This window comes from Oncorhynchus masou, chromosome 24 (genome assembly GCF_036934945.1).
Source record: "Oncorhynchus masou masou isolate Uvic2021 chromosome 24, UVic_Omas_1.1, whole genome shotgun sequence".
Lineage (NCBI taxonomy): Eukaryota > Metazoa > Chordata > Actinopteri > Salmoniformes > Salmonidae > Oncorhynchus > Oncorhynchus masou.
Window position 1 is genome coordinate 68,568,541 of NC_088235.1, and position 22,717 is coordinate 68,591,257.

The 22,717-nt window shown below is 41.9% G+C and overlaps 1 protein-coding gene across 2 annotated transcripts; it reads left to right on the top strand.

Moving 5' to 3' along the window:
* The first annotated feature begins 14,118 nt into the window (after positions 1–14,118).
* LOC135512529 (profilin-2-like) lies at positions 14,119–20,663 on the top strand. 2 transcript variants are annotated; one of them, XM_064934648.1, is made up of 3 exons: positions 14,119–14,440; positions 16,630–16,822; positions 18,519–18,862. In XM_064934648.1, the coding sequence occupies exons 1-3, from the start codon at positions 14,312–14,314 to the stop codon at positions 18,614–18,616; spliced, it is 420 nt and encodes a 139-aa protein (XP_064790720.1). In that variant the 5' UTR covers positions 14,119–14,311; the 3' UTR covers positions 18,617–18,862. The 2 variants fall into 2 exon arrangements, with proteins under 2 accessions (XP_064790720.1, XP_064790719.1); XM_064934647.1 differs by lacking the exon at positions 18,519–18,862 and adding an exon at positions 18,888–20,663 and having other exon boundaries at positions 14,124–14,440.
* The last annotated feature ends 2,054 nt before the right edge of the window (positions 20,664–22,717 follow it).

Genomic DNA, 22,717 nt, shown 5'->3' on the forward strand with positions numbered 1-22,717 from the left:
ACACTGTCAGCACCGATAAATCGACTATAACTGAGAATTTCAATAAGCATTTCTCTACGGCTGGCCATGCTTTCCACATGGCTACCCCTACCCCGGTCAACTGCCCGGCACCCTCCACAGCAACCCGCCAAAGCCCCCACCATTTCTCCTTTACCCCAATCCAGATAGCTGATGTTCTGAAAGAGTTGCAAAATCTGGACCCCTACAAATCAGCCGGGCTAGACAATCTGGACCCTCTCTTTCTAAAATTATCTGCCAACATTGTTGCAACCCCTATTACTAGCCTGTTCAACCTCTTTTGTATCGTCTGAGATTCTCAAAGATTGGAAAGCTGCCGCGGTCATCCCCCTCTTCAAAGGGTGTGACACTCTAGACCCAAACTGCTACAGACCTATATCTATCCTACCCTGTCTTCCTAAGGTCTTCGAAAGCCAAGTTAATAAACAGATTACTGACCATTTCGAATCCCACCAGACCTTCTCCGCTATGCAATCTGGTTTCAGAGCTGGTCATGGGTGCATCTCAGCCAACTCAAGGTTCTAAACAACATCATAACCGCCATCGATAAGAGACATTACTGTGCAGCCATATTCATTGACCTGGCCAAGGCTTTCGACTCGGTCAATCATAACATTCTTATTGGCAGACTCGACAGCCTTGGTTTCTCAAATGATTGCCTCGCCTGGTTTACCAACTACTTCTCTGATAAAGTTCAGTGTGTCAAATCGGAGAGCCTGTTGTCCGGACCTCTGACAGTCTCTATGGGTGTGCCACAGGGTTCAATTCTCGGGCCGACTCTCTTTTCTGTATACATCAATGATGTTGCTCTTGCTACTGGTGATTCTCTGATCCACCTCTACACAGACGACACCATTCTGTATACTTTTGGCCCATCCTTGGACACTGTGTTAACTAACCTCCAGACGAGATTCAATGCCATACAACTCTCCTTCCGTGGCCTCCAACTGCTCTTAAACGCAAGTAAAACTAAATACATGCTATTCAATCGATCACTGCCCGCACCTGCTCGTCCGTCCAGCATCACTACTCTGGACGGCTCTGACTTAGAATACGTGGACAACTACAAATACCTGGGTGTCTGGTTAGACTGTAAACTCGCCTTCCAGACTCACATTAAGCATCTCCAATCCAAAATTAAATCTAGAATCAGCTTCCTATATTGCAACAAAGCATCCTTCACTCATGCTGCCAAACATACCCTCGTAAAACTGACCATCCTACCAATCCTCGACTTCGGTGATGTCATCTATAAAATAGCCTCCAACAGTCTACTCAACAAACTGGATGCAGTCTATCACAGTGCCATCCGTTTTGTCACCAAAGCCCCATACACCACCCACCATTGCGACCTGTACACTCTCGTTGGTTGGCCTAGGCTTCATACTCGTCGCCAAACCCACTGGCTACAGGTTATCTACAAGTCTCTGCTAAGTAAAGCCCCACCTTATCTCAGCTCACTGGTCACCATAGCAGCACCCACTCGTATTACGCGCTCCAGCAGGTCACCCCCAAAGCCAATTCCTCCTTTGATCGTCTTTCCTTCCAGTTCTCTGCTGCCCATGACGAACGAATTGCAAATATCTCTGAAGCTGGAGACTCACATCACCCTCACTAGCTTTAAGCACCAGCTGTCAGAGCAGCTTACAGATCACTGCACCTGAACATAGCCCATCTGTAAACAGCCCATCTATCTACCTACCTTCTCCCCATACTGATATTTATTTATTTATTTATTTATTTTGCTCCTTTGCACCCCAATATCTCTACCTGCACATTCATCTTCTGCCGATCTACCAGTGTTTAATTGCTATATTGTAATTACTTAAACACCATGGCCAATTTATTTCCTTAACTTACCTCATTTGCACTCACTGTATATAGACTTTTTGTTTTCTTATCTTCTACTGTATTATTGACTGTATGGTTTGTTTATTCCACGTGTAACTCTGTGTTGTTGTATGTGTCGAATTGCTACGCTTTATCTTGGCCAGGTCGCAGTTGCAAATGAGAACTTGTTCTCAACTAGCCTACCTGGTTAAATAAAGGTGAAGTAGTCTTATTGCCAGGACCGGCCGGGGGAGTGGGCGGCGTTCATGCCCTGAGCATAGATGGCCCAGAACTCGCTCCGCCACTCTTCCACTAACCTTTCTCCCTTCCAGTGTGTATTGGGGTATCAGCCAGTTCTGGTTCCTTGGCATTAGAGTCCGACCGAGGCTCCTGCGGTGGACGACTGGTTCCGGCGCACGGATGAAACATGGGACGCTGCCCGTGTCCACTTTCAGCGCGCCGTGCTTCATCAGAAAGTTGGCGCAGACTGTCACCGCAGTGAGGCCCCGTGTTTGCACTGGGGGACAGTGTCTACCTCTCGACCCAAAACCTGCCCCTCTGCCTGCCCTGTCGGAAGCTGGGTCCGCGGTTTGTGGGGCCATTTAAAGTCCTGAGGAGAGTGAACGAGGTATATTACAGGTTACAGCTTCCCCCCGATTACTGCATTCACCCCTCGTTCCATGTGTCTCTCCTCAGGCCGATGGTGGCTGGCCCACTCCAGGAGTCTGAGGTGCGGGAGGTTCCTCGACCCCTCTGGACATTTGATCAACTTCCAAATATTGTTTTACAAAGTAAAACAAGTGAGATATTGGCTTTTCGCACTAAGGTGACTGGTATCACCAGCAATTGAGCTGCACGTCATTGGGTGAGTCAGTGAAACTGAAAAGCATTTTTAGGACTATAATTTCCTCCTCATATTGTAGCTTACAATATTTGCGTCTCCACCACAGGAGGTTGGTGGCACCTTAATTGGGGAGGAGGGTCTCATAGTAATGGCTGGAACGGTATAAATGAAATGGTTTAAACTCATCCATGTTTGATACCATTACATTTACTCCATTACAGCCATTATTATGAGCCATCCTCGCCTCAGCAGCCTCCTGTGGTCTCCACACACACCTTGACTATTTATGAATTCAGGACAAAGTCATTTTTATTGATCTCAGATTCTCAGTGTCAAAGTAGCCTGTCATTTCAATAATTTGTGCGCTATAAAAAATTATCATGTTTTTATGTTTGTGCTCATCTAATAACCAATTTCTGTGTTCGATGTTTGTGCTCTTCTATTAACCAATTTCTGTGTTCATGCATGCGACCGATTGAACGAATCCTCACTATCAGTATCTGCAATTTGGCAGTACACCTAGACCTTTGTTTTGAGAACAAAGATATCTCACTTTCAAGGTCTCAGCTTAGAGAGAAGAAGCCTCGTGAGGTATTGGTCTGTCACAAGCATAAACCAGCATTGGTCGGTCACATGAATGAAGCAAATGTTAATAATTAATTAATTATGAATGATGAATAAGCTAAATCATGCAAATATAACTTGTCTGTGGTATATAAGAGAACTAACGGGACTACCCCGGAAGAGCTCCTGACATGCTATGGATTATTATATAGGTGATTTTTTTTTCTCATGCATTCCTGTACCTCAGAGCTCCCCAGGTCTGCATCTGGGTCTTATCCTGAGTTGTGTTAGTCTGCATGCTGCCACGTTCTGACCTAAGTTCCTTTGTTTTTGTCTTTGTTTTAGTATGGTCAGGGCGTGAGTTGGGGTGGGCTGTCTATGTTTGTTTTTCTATGTTGTGTTTTGAGTTCGGCCTAGTATGGTTCTCATTTAGAGGCAGCTGTCAATTGTTGGCCCTGATTGAGAATCATACTTAGGTAGCCTGGGTTTCACTTTTGGTTTGTGTGTGTTTGTTTCCGTGTGAGTGTTTGGGCCACACGGTACTGTTTCGGTTTTCATTCGTTCACTTTATTGTTTTGTATTTCAGTGTTCAGTTTGTTTCATTAAATATTACATCATGAACACTTACCACGCTGCGCTTTAGTCCGATCCTTCTTCCACCTCTGAATGCCGTTACACATGCTGCTTTTGTTGTGATCTAACTCCCTCTTCATCTGAATTGAAACAACACCAAATACATTAATAAGAATTAACTAATGAAACACTCATGTAAATGTGCAAAAGCATATTCAGCCAAATTATACCAAAACAACACAGCCTATTTGCAGTAAAATCAAGAAGGGCATTTTTCTTGACAACTTTTTCAGTCACCAGTACATCATTAAACAGGCAGGGAACAAAGTAGTTTGACAGAAAGTGTTATTGGTCATATACACATATTTAGCATTTATTGTGGGTGTAGCAAAATGCTTGTGTTCCTAGCTCCAACAGTGCAGTAATATCTAACAATTCACAACAATACACACAAATCTCAAAGTAAAAGAATGGAACAAAGAAATATATAAATATTAGGATGAGCAACGTCAGAGAGGCATTAATACAATAGAATACAGTATGTACGTACCATATGTAAACATGATTAAAGTGACCAGTGATTCCATGTCTATGTACAAAGTGCAGCAGCCTCCAAGGTGCAGGGTTGAGTAACCGGGGGGTAGCCGGCTACTAACAATGACTAATTTCAGGGGAGGTTACTGGTTGGAGGCTGGCTAGTGATGGCTATTTAACAGTCTGATGGCCTTGAGATAGAAGCTGTTTTTCTGTCTCCCGGACCCAGCTTCGATGCAACTTGCCTTCTGGATGATTGCAGGTTGAACACGACGTGGCTCAGGTGGTTGATGTCCTTGATGATCCTTTTGGCCTTCCTGTGACCTCGGCGCTGTAGGTGTCCTGGAGGGCAGGCAATGTGACCCCGGTGATGCGTTGGGCAAACTGCACTACCCTCTGGAGAGCTCTGCGTTTGCAGGCTGTGGAGTTGCTGTACCAGACGGTGGTACAGCCTGACAAAATGCTCTCAATGGTGCATCTGTAAAAGTTTGTTAAGGTTTTAGGGGCCAAGCCTCCTGAGGTTGTAGAGGCTTTGTTGCGCCTTATTCTGTGTGGGTGGACCATTTCAGATTATCAGTGATGTCGACGCCAAGGAACTTTTCACTTTCTCCACTGTGGTCCCGTCAATGTGGATGGGGCTTGCTCCCACTGCGGTCTCCTGAAGTCCACGATCAGCTCCTTCGTTTTGTTGACGTTGATGGAGAGATTATTTTCCTGGCACCACTCCGCCAGGGCCCTCACCTCCTCCCTGTAGTCTGTTTTGTCATTGTTGGTAATCCGGCCTACTATTGTTCTGTCGTTTGCAAACTTGATGGACGCGTGCGTGGCCATGCAGTCATTGGTGAACAAGGAGTACAGGAGGAGGTTGAGCAAGCACCCTTGTGGGGCGACTGGTCGGGATGTCCAGGACACAGTTCTACAGGGCGGTGCTCAGACCAAGGGCCCAGAGCTTAATGATGAGCTTGGAGGGAACTATGGTGTTGAAGGCTGACCTATAGTCAATGAACAGCATTCTTACATAGGTATTCCTCTTGTCCAGATGGGACAGGGCAGTGTGCAGTGCGATGGCTATTGCATTGTATGTGGATCTATTGTCTGTGGATCTATTGTGGCGGTATGCAAATTGAAGTGAATCTAGGGTGTCAGGTAAGGTGGAGGTGATGCGATCCTTAACTAACCCCTCAAAACACTTCACGATGACAAAACTGAGTGCTATGGGGCGATAGTCATTTAGTTCAGTTATCTTTACTTTCTTGGGTACAGGAACAATGTTGGACATTTTGAAGCAAGTGGGGACAGAATACTGGGATAGGGAGAGATTGAATATGTCCATAAACAATCCAGCCAGCTGGTCTGCGCATGCTCTCGGACGCGGTTAGGGATGGCGTCTGAGCCGGCAGCCTTGCGAGGGTTAACACGCTTAAATGTCTTACTCAAATGTCTTACAAGAATGCACTGTACTCGGGAGCGGTCCACGTCGGTAGTACTGTGTTATTCTCAAAGTGGGTGAAGAAAATATTTAGCTTGTCCGGGAGCAAGATGTTGTGGCTGATTTTCCCATTGTAATCCGTGATTACCTGGAGTCCCTGCCTCTTACGTCTGTGTCTGAGCCGTTGAATTGCGACTCCACTTTGTCTCTGTACTGACGTTTTCCCTGTTTGATTGCCTTACAGAGGGCATAACTGCTCTGGTTGCATTCAACCATATTGTCAGTCACCTTGCTATGGTTAAATGTGGTGGTTTGCACAATCCGTTTTGCGCGACTGCTGCCACCTATCCATGGTTTTGGTTTGGGTAGGTTAAAATAGTCACACTAGTCAGTATTATAGCTAGCCAATATATAGTTATTTTCTAGAAACCTAGCTACAGTCAATTTACAGTGCCTTGCGAAAGTATTCGGCCCCCTTGAACTTTGCGACCTTTTGCCACATTTCAGGCTTCAAACATAAAGATATAAAACTGTATTTTTTTGTGAAGAATCAACAACAAGTGTGACACAATCATGAAGTGGAACGACATTTATTGGACATTTCAAACTTTTTTAACAAATCAAAAACTTAAAAATTGGGCGTGCAAAATTATTCAGCCCCTTTACTTTAAGTGCAGCAAACTCTCTCCAGAAGTTCAGTGAGGATCTCTGAATGATCCAATGTTGACCTAAATGACTAATGATGATAAATACAATCCACCTGTGTGTAATCAAGTCTCCGTATAAATACACCTGCACTGTGATAGTCTCAGAGGTCCGTTAAAAGCGCAGAGAGCATCATGAAGAACAAGGAACACACCAGGCAGGTCCGAGATACTGTTGTGAAGAAGTTTAAAGCCGGATTTGGATACAAAAAGATTTCCCAAGCATTAAACATCCCAAGGAGCACTGTGCAAGCGATAATATTGAAATGGAAGGAGTATCAGACCACTGCAAATCTACCAAGACCTGGCCGTCCCTCTAAACTTTCAGCTCATACAAGGAGAAGACTGGTCAGAGATGCAGCCAAGAGGCCCATGATCACTCTGGATGAACTGCAGAGATCTACTGCTGAGGTGGGAGACTCTGTCCATAGGACAACAATCAGTCGTATATTGCACAAATCTGGCCTTTATGGAAGAGTGGCAAGAAGAAAGCCATTTCTTAAAGATATCCATAAAAAGTGTTGTTTAAAGTTTGCCACAAGCCACCTGGGAGACACACCAAACACGTGGAAGAAGGTGCTTTGGTCAGATGAAACCAAAATTGAACTTTTTGGCAACAATGCAAAACGTTATGTTTGGCGTAAAAGCAACACAGCTCATCACAATGAACACACCATCCCCACTGTCAAAAATGGTGGTGGCAGCATCATGGTTTGGGCCTGCTTTTCTTCAGCAGGGACAGGGAAGATGGTTAAAATTGATGGGAAGATGGATGGAGCCAAATACAGGACCATTCTGGAAGAAAACATGATGGAGTCTGCAAAAGACCTGAGACTGGGACGGAGATTTGTCTTCCAACAAGACAATGATCCAAAACATAAAGCAAAATCTACAATGGAATGGTTCAAAAATAAACATATCCAGGTGTTAGAATGGCCAAGTCAAAGTCCAGACCTGAATCCAATCGAGAATCTGTGGAAAGAACTGAAAACTGCTGTTCACAAATGCTCTCCATCCAACCTCACTGAGCTCGAGCTGTTTTGCAAGGAGGAATGGGAAAAAAATTCAGTCTCTCGATGTGCATAACTGATAGAGACATACCCCAAGCGACTTACAGCTGTAATCGCAGCAAAAGGTGGCGCTACAAAGTATTAACTTAAGGGGGCTGAATAATTTTGCACGCCCAATTTTTCAGTTTTTATTTGTTAAAAAAGTTTGAAATATCCAATAAATGTCGTTCCACTTCATGATTGTGTCCCACTTGTTGTTGATTCTTCACAAAAAAATACAGTTTTATATCTTTATGTTTGAAGCCTGAAATGTGGCAAAAGGTCGCAAAGTTCAAGGGGGCCGAATACTGTCGCAAGGCACTGTAGCTAGCTAAGGTGGTGAAGTCAGACTGATGGTGGGACTTATGTAACATTAGCTAACTTACCTCAAGCAGTTTCAATCTAGCAGGCTAATGGCATTTTTTATCAACCTTATTCATCAAATGAATAGCTTAGCAAATATAGCTATTTGTTTTCCCCTTGCATGAAAGCTGCTTGATACAGCTTGCCAGTTGCTAGTAAATTAGCAAGAATAAGTCAGAAGCCAGCTAGCAATGCCAAGTTTATGCCCTTTACCAACAAAAATCATGCACACGCATTAAAGAGACATTTACGTTCAAGAAGATCTATTATATTTTATTCTAGGAATTCATGCCGAGGAGTAATAGCTACTTGTTTGTAGAACCACCGTCTTCCCCAGATGTTGTCCCCAGTCTGCTCCAGAGTCTTCACCTGAACGAATGTCACAGGCAAAATCAAAGGCTGTGTACTGCACTTGTGGGGGAGTTGCTTAATAGTGCAAGTTCTTCACAAATTGTTTTCTTTAGCAGTCCGTGGAAGGAAGAAAAACATACACTACCGTTCAAAAGTTTGGGGTCACTTAGAAATGTCCTTGTTTTGAAAGAAAAGCAAATGTTTTGTCCATTAAAATAACATCAAATTGATCAGAAATACAGGGTAGACATTGTTTATGTTGTAAATGACTATTCTAGCTGAAAATGGCAGCGTTTTAATGGAATATCTACATAGTCATACAGAGGCCCATTATGTGCAACCATCACTCCTGTGTTCCAATGGCACGTTGTGTTAGCTAATCCAAGTTTATCATTTGAAAAGACTAATTGATCATTAGAAAACCCTTTTGCAATTATGTTAGCACAGCTGAAAACTGTTGTTCTGACTAAAGAAGCAATAAAACGGACCTTCTTTAGACTAGTTGCGTATCTGGAGCATCAACATTTGTGGGTTCGATTTCAGGCTCAAAATGGCCAGAAACAAAGACCTTTCTTCTGAAACTCGTCAGTCTATTCTTGTTCTGAGAAATGAAGGCTATTCAATGCTAGAAATTGCCATGAAACTGCAGATCTTGTACAGCTCTGTGTACTACTCCCTTCACAGAACAGCTCAAACCCGCTCTAACCAGAAAAGAAAGAGGAATGGGAGGCCCCAGTGCACAAGTGAGCAAGAGGACAAGTACATTAGAGTGTCTAGTTTTAGAAACAGACACTTCACAAGTCCTCAACTGGCAGCTTCATGAAATAGTACCCGCAAAACACCAGTCTCAACGTCAACAGTGAAGAGGCACCGACAGGGACAGGGACATTGGACCATCGAATAGGAGAAAATATGATGAGAACTATATTGATTTGGGGTTCACTTATATTGGGAGTAGTGCCTTTCCTCAGCCACAGTGTGTTATATGTGCAAAAGTACTAGCTCACAACTCGATGAAACCTTCACTCTTGCCAGACATTTAGAAAAAAAATGTGCCAATTTGATTTTTTTTTTTTGAGCGAGAATTAAGACGACTTTCGATTAGTAAGACATGTATAAAAGCAACAGATACCATTAATAAGAATGGGCTAGAAGCGTCTTATATGGTGAGCTACCGAGTGACTAGGACAGGCAAGCCCCATACTATTGTGGAGGACTTAATTCTTCCTGCTGACGTGGATATGGCTGTGACAATGCTGGGGGAAAAGGATAAAAATACATACAGACAGTACCTTCATCAAACAACACTGTTTCACAACGCATCAGTGACATGATAGGAGATGTTTTGAAACAATAACTGCTTCACATACAAGCCAGTGAGTTCTAAGCGTTACAGCTGGATGAGTCAACAGACGTGGCGGGCCGGGCACAGCTCCTGGTATATGTCTGTTACGTTTATGGGGGATCAATTAAGGAAGACCTTCTCTTCTGCAAACCACTGGAAACCAGGACAACAGAAGAGGATATTTTTGAAGTACTGGACAGCTTTGGACTTTGGTGGTCAAGATGTGTTGGTATCTGTACTGATGGTGTAAAAGCCATGATAGGGAGATATAGTGCACGCAGTTGCTCCCGACATCACTTGCGTACACTGCAGCATCCACCGTGAGGCTCTTGCTGTCAAAGGAATGTCTGACAGCTTGAAAGACATTTTGGACACTACCGTGAAAATGGTTCACTTTGTTAAAGCAAGGCCCCTGAACTCTCGTCTATTTTCTGCACTATGCAATGATATGGGCAGCGACCATGTAACGATTTTACTGTGTGTGCTGGTTATCAAGGGGCAAAGTATTGACACGTTTTTAAAAATTAATAAAAAAATTCTTTAATGACCACAATTTTCACTTGTCTGACCGCTTGCATGATGACGGGTTTCTCACACAACTAGCCTATCTGGGTGAAGTTTTTTCTCTCCTGAATGATCTGAATCTAGGATTACAGGGACTGTGTAACTAAATTCAATGTGCGGGACAAAATTGAGGATATGATTAAGAAGTTGGAGCTCTTCTCTGTCTGCATTAAGAAGGACACCACACAGGTCTTTCCATCATTGTATGATTTTTTTGTGTGCAAATGAACTCAAGCTTACGGACAATGTCAAATGTGATATAGCGAAGCACCTGAGTGAGTTGGGTGCTCAATTACGCAGGTACTTTCCCAAAACGGATGACACAAACAACTGGATTCATTATCCCTTGCATGCCCTGGCTCCAGTCCACTTACCGATATCTGAACAAGAGAGCCTCATAGAAATTGCAAAAAGCGGTTCTGTGAAAATTGAATTGAATCAGAAGCCACTGACAGATTTCTGAATTGGGATGTGCTCAGAGTATCCTGCCTTGGCAAATTGTGCTGTTAAGACACGGATGCCCTTTGCAACCACGTACCTATGTGAGAGTGGATTCTCGAACCTCACTAGCATGAAAACTAAATACAGGCACAGACTGTGTGTGGAAAAAGACTGAGACTCTCTCCAATACAACCCCACATTCCAGAGTTATGTGCATCCTTTCAAGCACACTCTTCTGTGGTGAGTTATACACAATTTTCGACGAACAAATAGTTTTATATGTAAGATGGCTAAATAAAGAGCAAATTTGTTGATTATTATTATATTATTATTTGTGCCCTGGTCCTATAAGAGCTCTTTGTCACTTCCCACAAGCCGGGTTGTGACAAAAACTTACACTCATTCTTGTGCTTAATAAATGTATTGTATAGTGTATTGTATAACAACATTTGAGAGTGCGCTGACCCTGGTGCTAGAGGGGGTACGCAGATGGAGGTTGAATATTTGAAGGGGTACGGGACTAAAAAGGTTTGGGAACCACTGCTCTAGTCTATTCCCACACACCAGCCCCTATATTTGGTCCTGTCTTGGCAGTTGTTGGCAGAGAGGAGAGGTGTGGTGTGGTGTAGTCAGGGTGGGTCCATCCATACGTGACAACGTAGTGGATTGATGCTCACGGGGTGAACGAGCTACGGTCTGTCACCCCGCTATCATCTGGAAGGTGGAGACCGTACAGGTCCATCAAAGCTGGCCCCGAGAGACTAGTCGGCTACCACGCGGTACTCAACACTGCACCTTAGAGACTGCTGCCCTATTCACATAGTCATTGAACATCGGTCACTTTAATAATGTTTACATACTGTTTTACCCACTTCATATGTATACAGTCTCCTGTATTCTAGTCAAGACTCATCCTATATAACTGCTGTACACACCTTTTCTACTCACATACTGTCCATAATGTCTATACACAACATCATATTTATACTGTATATATTTATATTCCAGACCACGACATTGCTCGTTTTAATATTTCTATAATTCTCAATTCCTTTCTTTTTATTTTTTGGATTTGTGTGTATTGTTTTGTATTGTTAGGTATTACTGCACTGTTGGAGCTAAGAACATAAACATGTTCAGCAAATCATGTGTACACAACCAAAAGCAGTACTATTGCTGAGTTGTTCCCTCTGTAAAAATAAAAATAAAAGTGAGTCAGCTTTCTGTCCATGACAGTTGGCTAACTCACTCAGTTGGTTGGTCAAACTACCCCTACACAACAAGGGTGTCTTAGAAACCAACTACATGGGAAGGATATGGGTGTGGTCAGCTTTTTGTACAGTTCACCTTCTTTATGATTGGCTATTTGATAACAAATAGATAAGGTGAGGTGAAATTCCAGGTATTCTGGCCAACATAGAAAATATTGCTTCGTTGCTATTTGCCTCAGCACCTTTATGGAAAAACAAAGACTGTCACATAACTATGTTTCTTTCAACTGGGAGGTTAGAAGAGGAAGTTGTGTGTAATTATAGTTGGTGATATGAGGAATAGGCCTGAACATTATTACTTACAACCCTTGTATCAATCCGTGAAAAGTGAATGAACTCAGAAAACAAACCACACCTCTGAAGTAATAGTCCCAACACGGCAATATCATGCAAATTCTCAGGGTGCTTGGACTGGATGAATTCTACAAGGGGTCATGGGAAATCAATTTTTACATATTTTACCTTTGTTTAACTAGGCAAGTCAGTTCAGAACAAATTCTTATTTCCATTTCAGTTTTCAATGATGACCTGGGAACAGTGGGTTGCAAGATCAAATCCTCAAGCTGACAGGAGCAGAACAACATATTTTTTTTTCCTGTCAGCTTGAGGATTTGATCTTGCAACCTTTCAGTAACTAGTCCAACACTCTAACCACTAGGCTACCTGCCACCCCAATAACTTAGCCATTCTTACAGTGGGAATTCTGTTTCAGTAAGCTACTACTGAGAGGCCAAGAGAGAGAGAGAGAGCGGGGCAGAACAACATATTTTTTTTTTACCTGTCAGCTTGAGGATTTGATCTTGCAACCTTTCAGTAACTAGTCCAACACTCTAACCACTAGGCAACCTGCCACCCCAATAACTCAACCATTCTTACAGTGGGAATTCTGTTTCAGTAAGCTACTACTGAGAGGCCAAGAGAGAGAGAGCGGGCCAAGGGATGAATGAATTCTCTCAGGTAAAATAGAGACAATAGTCACTCTGGGGCAATAAAAGGCTGATTACTCCCAAATTAAAAAAAAAATTGTGAGAGCAAATTGGAATATTTCTCTGACTCCTTCAGATGAGACTGCAGCTTTCTTGTCCAATTAAAGAATCCTGGTCAGGCAAGTGCAATTGACCACTATCATCTTTCTATGTGGACCTCTATGAATGACAAGTGCTTTACATGGATAAATCACACACAGAACCAGTGAATGATGAGAGCATGTGTAAAGAGGTTAGCCTGGTCCCAGATCTGTTTCTGCTACCATCAACTCCTTGTCATGACAACGAGTGACCAGCAGTTGACATGATAGCACAAACAGATCTGGGACAGGGCTAGAAAGAGGTTGCTCTGTTAATCACTTTCTCACAATATGATAGTTTTTTGTTATACGCTAAGTACAGTTTATCTCGGAGAACTAGGCAGACAATCAAAAGTATCATGCTGTTCCACGCATATGGCGATTAACAAAATAAATAGATATCTACTCCTGCTACACCCTGAGTGAGTTAATAAGTAACCAAGATGTGTATTTATTCTGTATACTAAGTTTCTTGTGATAGGTCTCACACTGGCCTGGACTGCCACAAGAACTGGCTAGTTCAATCACATGCATTAAACATCAGCTAATATGGCAACCTCTATTTTCTAATACTGTGCGGGGTACACGGGGAGGCTTATTTGAAGAACCAACTAACCCGAAACTGACATATTAAAATCAAAATTGTGCTAAATAGGCTAGATTTGTTTATCTTATCTGTCATTAAGATCTCTGACTTGTTTGTTGTAAAATAAGTAACATTCTAAACTGAAGGAATATAATCTAACACAAAAAATAAATGTAACTCTTGCATGCTTTCAAGACATAGAGTTCTAACAAATTATCGCACTAGAATCTTCTGATGATGAGCGATGATGATATCAACAATTTCCCAAGACGGACACTTTGTAACTTTGATTCATACCGGTAAAAGGGCATCGTGGCGGGAAAATAAGGACTACGTAGGCACACGTCATATGACCAATTAAGTCTACCATTAATTGATTCCGAAACATATTGCTTGCGCAAAATATCACAAAAGATATCAAACGATAGTAGTTAGCGGCATATTGACAAGTTGGTAAAATAGACACGGTCCAAATCATTCTTTGGATCTGTAACACCCATTTTATTCATCCGCGACAACCAACGATTTGCTATGAAGTTCAACCTAACTACGACTGCGCGGAGTGATTTATTTAAGGACTACACCCAGGCTATACCAGAATGAGTGGGTCCTCTTCTCTGCCCAAACCCAGAAGAAAGCGGGGTCGTGACGGAACTGGGGAATTGTCGGAGGTCCCAGAATCACCGAAAATATAGATTATAGAAACCTCAGTGTTGTGCGAGAGTACCCGTCAAATATATATTTTTACGATTTTTCCATATTTGAACTAATACGCAAGTATGTCCTGGCAAGGCTACGTGGATAACCTGATGGCCGATGGCAGCTGCCAGGACTCCGCCATTGTTGGGTACACGGACGCTAAGTATGTCTGGGCATCGTTTCCCGGTGGTACATTTGTTAACATAACGGTAAGGACATAGGTCTGTAATTATTTGATTATCTACAAACAAAGGCAAATGCCGCCATTTTATGCTGTCAGTTCATTTAATATGGGAAAAAGGCCTTGCCTAATGGGGCTGCCCTAGATGGAATGATAAGGTAATGTTAGGCTCGAGCCAGGCATTGAGTGTTGGCTAAGCTAGCACACATGGTATTCGGTGTTTTCTTGTCCAGAGACTGTTGCACGTTTTATTTGAAATGTAAGTGCTTAGGCTCAGAACCACAACTATATTCAAAATGTCATGGTGTTATCAATATAGCTAAGGTCTAAAGCTTTCCTTTTGAGTTAAACATTGACTGTTCGACATGCGTGTAGGAGGCAATCCGCTAGTTAACACACTAGCCAGGCTAACTAAACATGTTAACTATGAACTAGAACTTGCAACTGAAACACAACCGTGCTTTCAGCAATTTGATACCCCGTATGGGAAAGTTAAATGGAGACCGGTTTCCCGTCTTGTAGCGTTTACTGTAATGTCTAGCCGGCAATGCGGGCTTTGGGAGAAGGAGTGCCGGGATCGAAAAATGTCATAAATCAGGCCTGCCACCAAGATTCGAAAGTTATTAAGCAAAATTGTTGGCTCATTACGCTGCATGCATATGTTACATGCACAATTTGCTTTGTACACTCAGCGGTATTCAGATGCATTTGTGAATCAGGCCCTCGCTCTCGCCCCTTTCGATTTCCCAAGATGGCGCCTCCACTCTGCATTTATTTTTTCCCTCCTGTACGCAATTTGACCGGATTGTAACCTAAATTGGATGCACCAGCTTGAGGCAAATTTGTTGTACAATAGTATACCATCCAATTGGCCTGCAGGTTTATTTTACATATTGCATCAGTCCGGTCATTCGTGGGCCCTCCATTTTGTTAGCTAGCAAGCATGCATGTAAATCAACTATTTGAAGTTGCTTGTGTTGTCAAAGCCAGTTTAATATGTCAATTCACGCGCGTGCAGAACAATTATTCGATAGTTTTCTACATGTTAGCGGGTTAATAAACATGCACATTTTAACTAGATATCTTTCTAGTGTGGAACTGCGACAGGATATTACCCATAATCCAATTAAATTGCGATTCATGTATCATAGATTGCCGTGCGGATATTGGAGGGCATTTTTCAGTCTGATTCCTTTGGCTTTGCTAAGCTATGGTTAAACCATTAGATGTTTTGTACCCAGGTCTGGGCACATTCTCATAGCTGTGACATAAATAAGTTGGCAGTTACTCTGCTAGGTTTATGTTCAAATGTTACAGGTTGTAGACAAGCTGTCAAATCAGTTGTCCTGCTGTGTTGCTTTGGTGAATTACTAGCCTCTAACGTTAATGTTCTAGAGACTTCCACGAGGAGGCCAGCTTCTATCTTTGCCAAGGCTTTATGGCATAGCTGGCTAGCTACTTTGCTTGCTGGATGGCCGCATTGAATACGCTGAATTCCTTTCATTTTTTTTCTGAAAAGGGACTGTTGTATAATTGTGCAATTCTATACGAGGGCCTCTATATGAAGCCTTTGTGCTGTCATTTTTATTTGGAACCTGAGAATAAAAGTCTGCTTTCATTGAATAATTGTATGGGCAAACCATACTAAATCTGACTAGCTTGGCATTAGTTGCTGACCATGACAGCCAAGCAATGCCTGATATGTATTACAGAGAAATTAAACTTAACTGTATTGGATTGTTTAAATTGTTCACTGGACACATGATTTTAAAGGGTGCATTCAATGGTCTAGAGTCAAATATGGACACTGGCCTATGAGAGCTGAGTATTAATCTCTATCACACAGTACTCTAAACTATTTCAGCATGTTCCTTTCTGCCTGTTAGGACAAATGTGAACTGCAATACTTAAATTGCCAACTTCTCCCAACAGTGATTCCAAAACTGTCACTTTTTTTCCTCAAAATTCTGCCCGCTTTTGACCGCCCTTCTGAAATGTTTTAATTTAACAAAATAATGCTCCCTCTGAAGCTTTGCTTATTTTCACCCAACTTTGATTCTTGCAGTTTTAGACATTGTAGAGTATTGGAGAGAATAAACAAGTTGTTACATGCTCTTGTCTTATTGTAGTTTAAAGACACATTTTTTTATGCATATGAAATTGCTTAACTTTCTAACTTTACATGGTTGACATTTGTCCATCAATGCTCATCCATAGGTTGATGAAATCGACGTCATAGTAGGAAAGGACCGAGAAGCTTTCTTCTGCGGTGGGCTGATCCTAGGCCAAAAGAAATTCTCTGTCATCAGAGACAGCCTCCACTCCGATGGGGACTGGACAATGGACATCAGGACAAAGAGTCAAGGAGGAGAGCCCACATACAACGTTTCCATAGGCAAAGCCGGCAAAGGTAATGCCTGTCCCATTTCTTCACTGCTCAAACATTTAAGGCTCTATGTAGTTCATAGGTTTGGTTGTAATTATAGTTTGCTGTGCATGTGTAGTTAAGGGACAGATGCAATTCAGTCTGTCACATTAAATCAACAAATGCATTGCACTACCATGCTTTAGCTTACACTAAATTGTAGCATCAGGCCCTGGGTGGGTTTTAAAATATTAGAAAGGGATATAATACATTTGGAAAGTTTACTTGTAATTTAATTGATATGTTGTAGTTAAGTTAAAGAAAATTACACTCAAACGCCTTTTAATATTTGTTTCATTAGTCCACTGTTCTTACGGTCCTGAATGTTTTGAATGTCAGCAATCAAGTACACGATGTAGAACTTTGTAACTGCATAATGATGCTTTCTGTATTTTAAAAGTTTTGTAGCTTAAACTTGATTGCTGACATCCCAAACGGTGGACTAATGAAACATGTACCAAAATATGGTTTGAATGGAATTTCCCTTTTAAGCACAGCGCTATTATGTATGGGAAAAGGGAGTTTATGCAGTGTAATGGACTAAAGTTCAATTTCAGGTATTTTTCAGATTAAGTAAGCCAATCAATTTAAAGAATAGGTTAGTTTTGCATCAGATCGGATTCGGGGACAATATTTGATCAACTGCTAGCTTGTCAAATGAGCCACAACTCTTGATAGGCCACCCAATTGAATGTGAGATGCCCTGCCATTTGAAAAACACGATGCCTGTGAGTTTTGCCAATGTTCATTTTGCCTTTATGCTCCCTATTCTCCTATGTCCCTAGCAGCTTTAAGTCCATGACACTCCTAGTTGCAATACACAACCTCCCTTCTGTGTATGTTTGTCACAGGGCAAGCTGGGCAACCTTTTCTGAGTTCATTCTTCTGGTCTTCTTCCTGATGGAATCAACCTTTAATTGCATGCGTAGTCCCTATCCCCCTGTAATTGATGCCCTTTTCCCCTCACATCAATGCTTAAGTGTCAGGTTCAGGTTACTCCATCACATGTTAACCCTAGTCCCTGTCAATTTAGGCATTTTCACTCTGATAGTGGCACTCAAGGATTTTGCTGCTGTTCATATGTATTGAGGAGAGGTACTACAAACATGCTGACTGCATGTGTATTGCATTAGTGTTGATGGTAGTGAGTAGAAGCATTCACTTTCCTATTCCTCCCTGCTGCTGGCATGCCATGTAGACTCCTAGCTAAGTAGTGGATAAGGATAGGGTTAGGCTAGAGTTGTTTCTGATTTACAGAACTTGTCATTGCCACCTTTTACACCAGTTTAGAATGGTGCAATTTGTGCTGTTATTGTCATAGCTTCTGACTGGGTAAAAAAGCCATTTATGGACTTTGTTAACATAAGCGGATGATTCAGACATTCCTTAGTTCAGAAGAGTAGGCTAGATGTGTTTTATTATACTCTAGGCTAATGGGCTTGAATGGTCAGCACTATTGCTTAATTTTAGTGGGTGCTTTGCATGTTTTCTTCCAGTCCAAGGGCAGCAGCCATAATAAGAAAATGAATGCTTGTGTATTGGCCATGGACGGGGCCTCTGAGCTTCCTAGGTCTTCCTTCTTACTAACCAGCCCTGTCCACCTTGTTTCGATTTGACAATTTCTTTAATATTAAATGATCTAACTTCACATTTTCTCAATTTCCCTTCTCTTTTCTTTCAGTCTTGGTTCTTGTATTGGGCAAAGAAGGGGTCCATGGAGGCGGATTGAATAAGAAGGCATACTCAATGGCAAAATACTTAAGGGATTCAGGGTTCTAGTTTTGTCTTGACTTAGCCCAAGTTTAGTAGTTGAGGAAGAGGAGAGAAGTAAAGAAAACACAAAATATAAATGTTAAAGCAAAGATTGCTGTTAATATTTTCCTTTCAAGCAGTCCTATTTAAAATGAGCCCTGGCAGTGCAGGGCCACATGTTTAAGACCCTGCAGTCAACAATGTAGCCCCACCTTTAGTGGGGAAAAGTGGTTTCTATCCCCCCCACCACCATACCATGTCTGTTCATTTCTGTTCTTTTTTTTCTTGTGTACTCCAGCATTGGTTTTAGTCATGGGGAAGGAAGGTGTCCATGGAGGGCAGCTCAACAAGAAAGCGTATACAATGGCTGACTACCTGAGGAAGTCTGGATACTAAAGCAGCCTCTGCCCAGCCTCCTAGCAGCTCACCCTTACCACCCTCTTGCGTTTCAGTACTTCCAGTTCTAGTTGGTAGTTGCTTATTTTTCTCTCTTCTACCCCCTCCCATTTTTTTGCTCCCTTTTTATTTATCCCCTTTTCTCTTGTCCTTTTCCAGTCATCTTTATGCATTCACACGGTGTACTCTATCCCATTCTAGCACTACTGTTGCACCATAGTTAAAGATGAGCATGTTGTTAACAGGACATTGTGACAAATCTGTACTTATAAAGACCTGCACCATTCTAGCCAATGCTCAGTGAAAACCCTAAAGTAAAGGAAACCCAAATTAAACTGAGATTTCATATGATGGTGCCCGGTAGGTCAGACCCTTGAGCAGCCGATGCCTTTGGAGCACTTGAGCAGTAATCAAGCTCATTGTCTTCCTTTTCTAGAGCATGTCTGGGAGGGGAAACTGCATGCATATCTTTGAGCCTACTGAGATACTGTTCCGTCTGCCCCGCGTGCCCTGTAACTCCTGCCAAAAGTCTGTTCCTCCTTCCCTCCCTCTTTCCCATCCTGTTCGTTCATAGTAGGTGACACTCCATCAGTACTCAGGAGGCATATTCCTCCAACCACTACACCTTAAAATCCTCCGTAGCCCCCTCTCCCATATGGGTTTTTAAGGGGGGGGGGGCAAATCCATTTTGGTATTGATTGAATCAAATGGCAAAACAGCGTTGACGCAGGTAGAATCTCCTCCCATGCCCTCTTCATGACTTTTCTGACTACATGAACCCCATGGACATTCCATCGTTGCAATGGCTCAGGCACTTAAAATATTGTTTGCCTGCTCCTGTAATATTTATTTTATTTTTAAGGCTGCCATTTTGGACAGATATCCCAGCATAACGATCTGGAGTTTGTCCAGTTTGAATTTTTCATAGGACCAACTTTTGTTGCAGCTTGGGTATTTATACAGTTGCTCTATCATTGTGAAGGACGACTGCGAGCCTCATCTTTCTGCTGAAGGCAAAACAACACTAACATAAAACCACACTATCACATTACACCAGATAAAGCTGCGGGGAGGGGTAGTAATTGGAGGAAATCTATTTCCTCATTTGTCAACTTTTTTTTTTTTTTTTTTTTAAGAAATGAATTACTGCATTTGAAAACCCATGCTGTGTGAAGAAACAACTGTGGAATAAATTGCCTTGTTCTCTAGTCATCAACTAAATGTGGTATCAAACTGTTCAGGCTCGGTACTTAATGTAATCTCCAATTGAAAATAACTTACACTAGAAATGACACTCAATTTAATGGGAGATGGGATTGGTTGGAATAAGAACACTTTGGTTGTCTTGTGGAAACTTAAAGTACAAAACATGGGTTTCCTGTGCCATAATGTAGAGATCTGTTGCTATTGTGTGATGGATTTTAACTGCTGCCCAGTAAGGGGTAATTTCATTGGCACTTTTTAGGGGTGTATTAGCATCTGCTCCAATGTTCAGGCCTTGTGGCATGTGTACTAATTAAAATCTTATTTGCTGATTTTTGTTCATTTCTTCCCCCTACACTTTCTCACACCTGGGCTAGTTTAACACATTGGATTTCATATGCATAAACCAATAAATGCCATAAATTGATTTATCACCTTGTTTACAGACCGATCAAATAAATTTATTCCAACCAGATTGATTGTATGTACTACTTTCTTGCTTCTCAAGTTGAAATGTTTTCTCTTTTGGAGGAAAGTGTTTGAGCCAGGTCAGCAGTTTATTTTTTATTTTTTTTATTAAACTGGAATTGGTCTGGAGGTTCCTATTACCCTGGCCTGGAGATGACTAGTTAAACTGGGATGCTCTTGGTTAGTCTTTAAAGGTATGTGGCAGGTAAACATGGTGGAGATATTCCTAGAAAGGTATGAGGATGTTGGCTGAGTCAGTGTGGCAGAATTAGGCCTGTGAACCCCCGCAGGGCCTGATGGTAACATACCAAAATGTGCATTTCCTTGACAGTGGGTATTTATTGCCTAGGTCAGTGGTTTTCAAACCTGTGGGACACCCAGATGTTTCAATGTTGCTGTAGCCTTTAACTAGCTCACCTGATGCCCTAATACAGGGCTTTGTAATTAGTTGACTAGTGTGCTAGCTCTGAAATAGTTCAAATACATGGAATGGCTGGTGGTTCCCAAGGAGAGGTTTGAAAACCACTGGGCTCGATGGTCTGAAACATTGGCTTAGGCCTGACCTTTCGTATCAGAATTGGGGAAACAATTATTAAACTGGTCTGGATTCAATTGTCGACAACGCAGCTTCTGAAGGCAATTTCCGATTTCAGCCAACGGGCAGCGTTTTACCGTGAATGAGATATCCGTGAAGTGGGAACATTTTCTTAAAGCCATTTTCACAACCTGTGGTTGGATTGCATCCCGGACTAATTCGGGGGTCTTCATCCCGTCACCATATATAGAGGGTCCCAAAAAATGACTTTGTAGTAGACTATTGAATGCGTCAAATCTAGTTAACGTCTTGGTTTCTGTAGCAGTAACCAAACTGGGGGAATTTAGACTCACTGCAACTTGACAAGTGATTTTTATTGGCTTCACAGCGTTCCATTAACACTTGACACTTTTGGGAATTGGCCTGTATGCATAGGTTTAAATTTAAAATGTTTATTGGAGCCCGGGTGATTGAAAGCCCACACAATTCGCCTGACACGAGACTGAATCCAAACATTACTGTTTTGTTACATTACTGTTACATTTACTATACTTTTCACCGCATTTGTATATAATATTAGAAAATACTCTGGATACGTTCATTTACATAAGACTTCCTGGAAAATGTGGGGTAGGTGCAACATGAGTAACAAGTACAAGGGTTTCAATGAAAACACTGACTGGTGTCTCCAAGTAGCCACAGGCCTCCCTACGTGTGGACAGTTCCTACGCTATTTCAATGGACAGTTATGAAGTCTTAACTATAGCCATGTTTACATCCTATTGGTGACAGATTTCGTGAATATTCAAATCTATATAAAGAATTAATGCACATTTTCCCACCAGATAAGTTAACCCCAAACTGACTAAAAATTAGTGTGATGTAGTGCAGACAATGTACTTTTTCGCATGTTTTCATGTACCGAATAAAAATCTGAAGTTCAGTGTTTCCATCGCATTTTTATCTCTCCCATTAGTTTTGTCACAAACTGTTGTGTTGAATAGCAAATATGCGTACTCTGGTCTTGGCAGCATGTACACTAGCCAACAGCTCACAAATACTGTGCGGGTGGGCTGGTCTACATGAGATTATTGGATAAACAAGAATATTTGTATTTGTCAAACGGCAGTCAAATCAGACCATCGATATATATTGGAAAGGAGTGTTAAGATCATCGTGCACTTTCACCATCCTGTGATGTTCATAATTTATTTAATCTGTAGACTAATAAACTGCATGGTTTCCTGAGGCATAGGAGTAGCACACACCAAATAATCGTGTGACTCCCGAGTTTACTTCGATATGATGGTTTTTATATCAATATTTGCACAGGTGTTTCCACTGCTATTTCTTGCATATTACGTTTTACAGATGCATAAAAATCCCATATTGAACAAAGAAATTAAGGTATTTGTAATTGTCATTATTACAAATATATGTATATAAAAATCGTCCGATTTAATCGGTATCGGGTTTTTTTGGTCCTCCAATAATCGGTATCAGCGTTGAAAATTAAATTTCGGGTG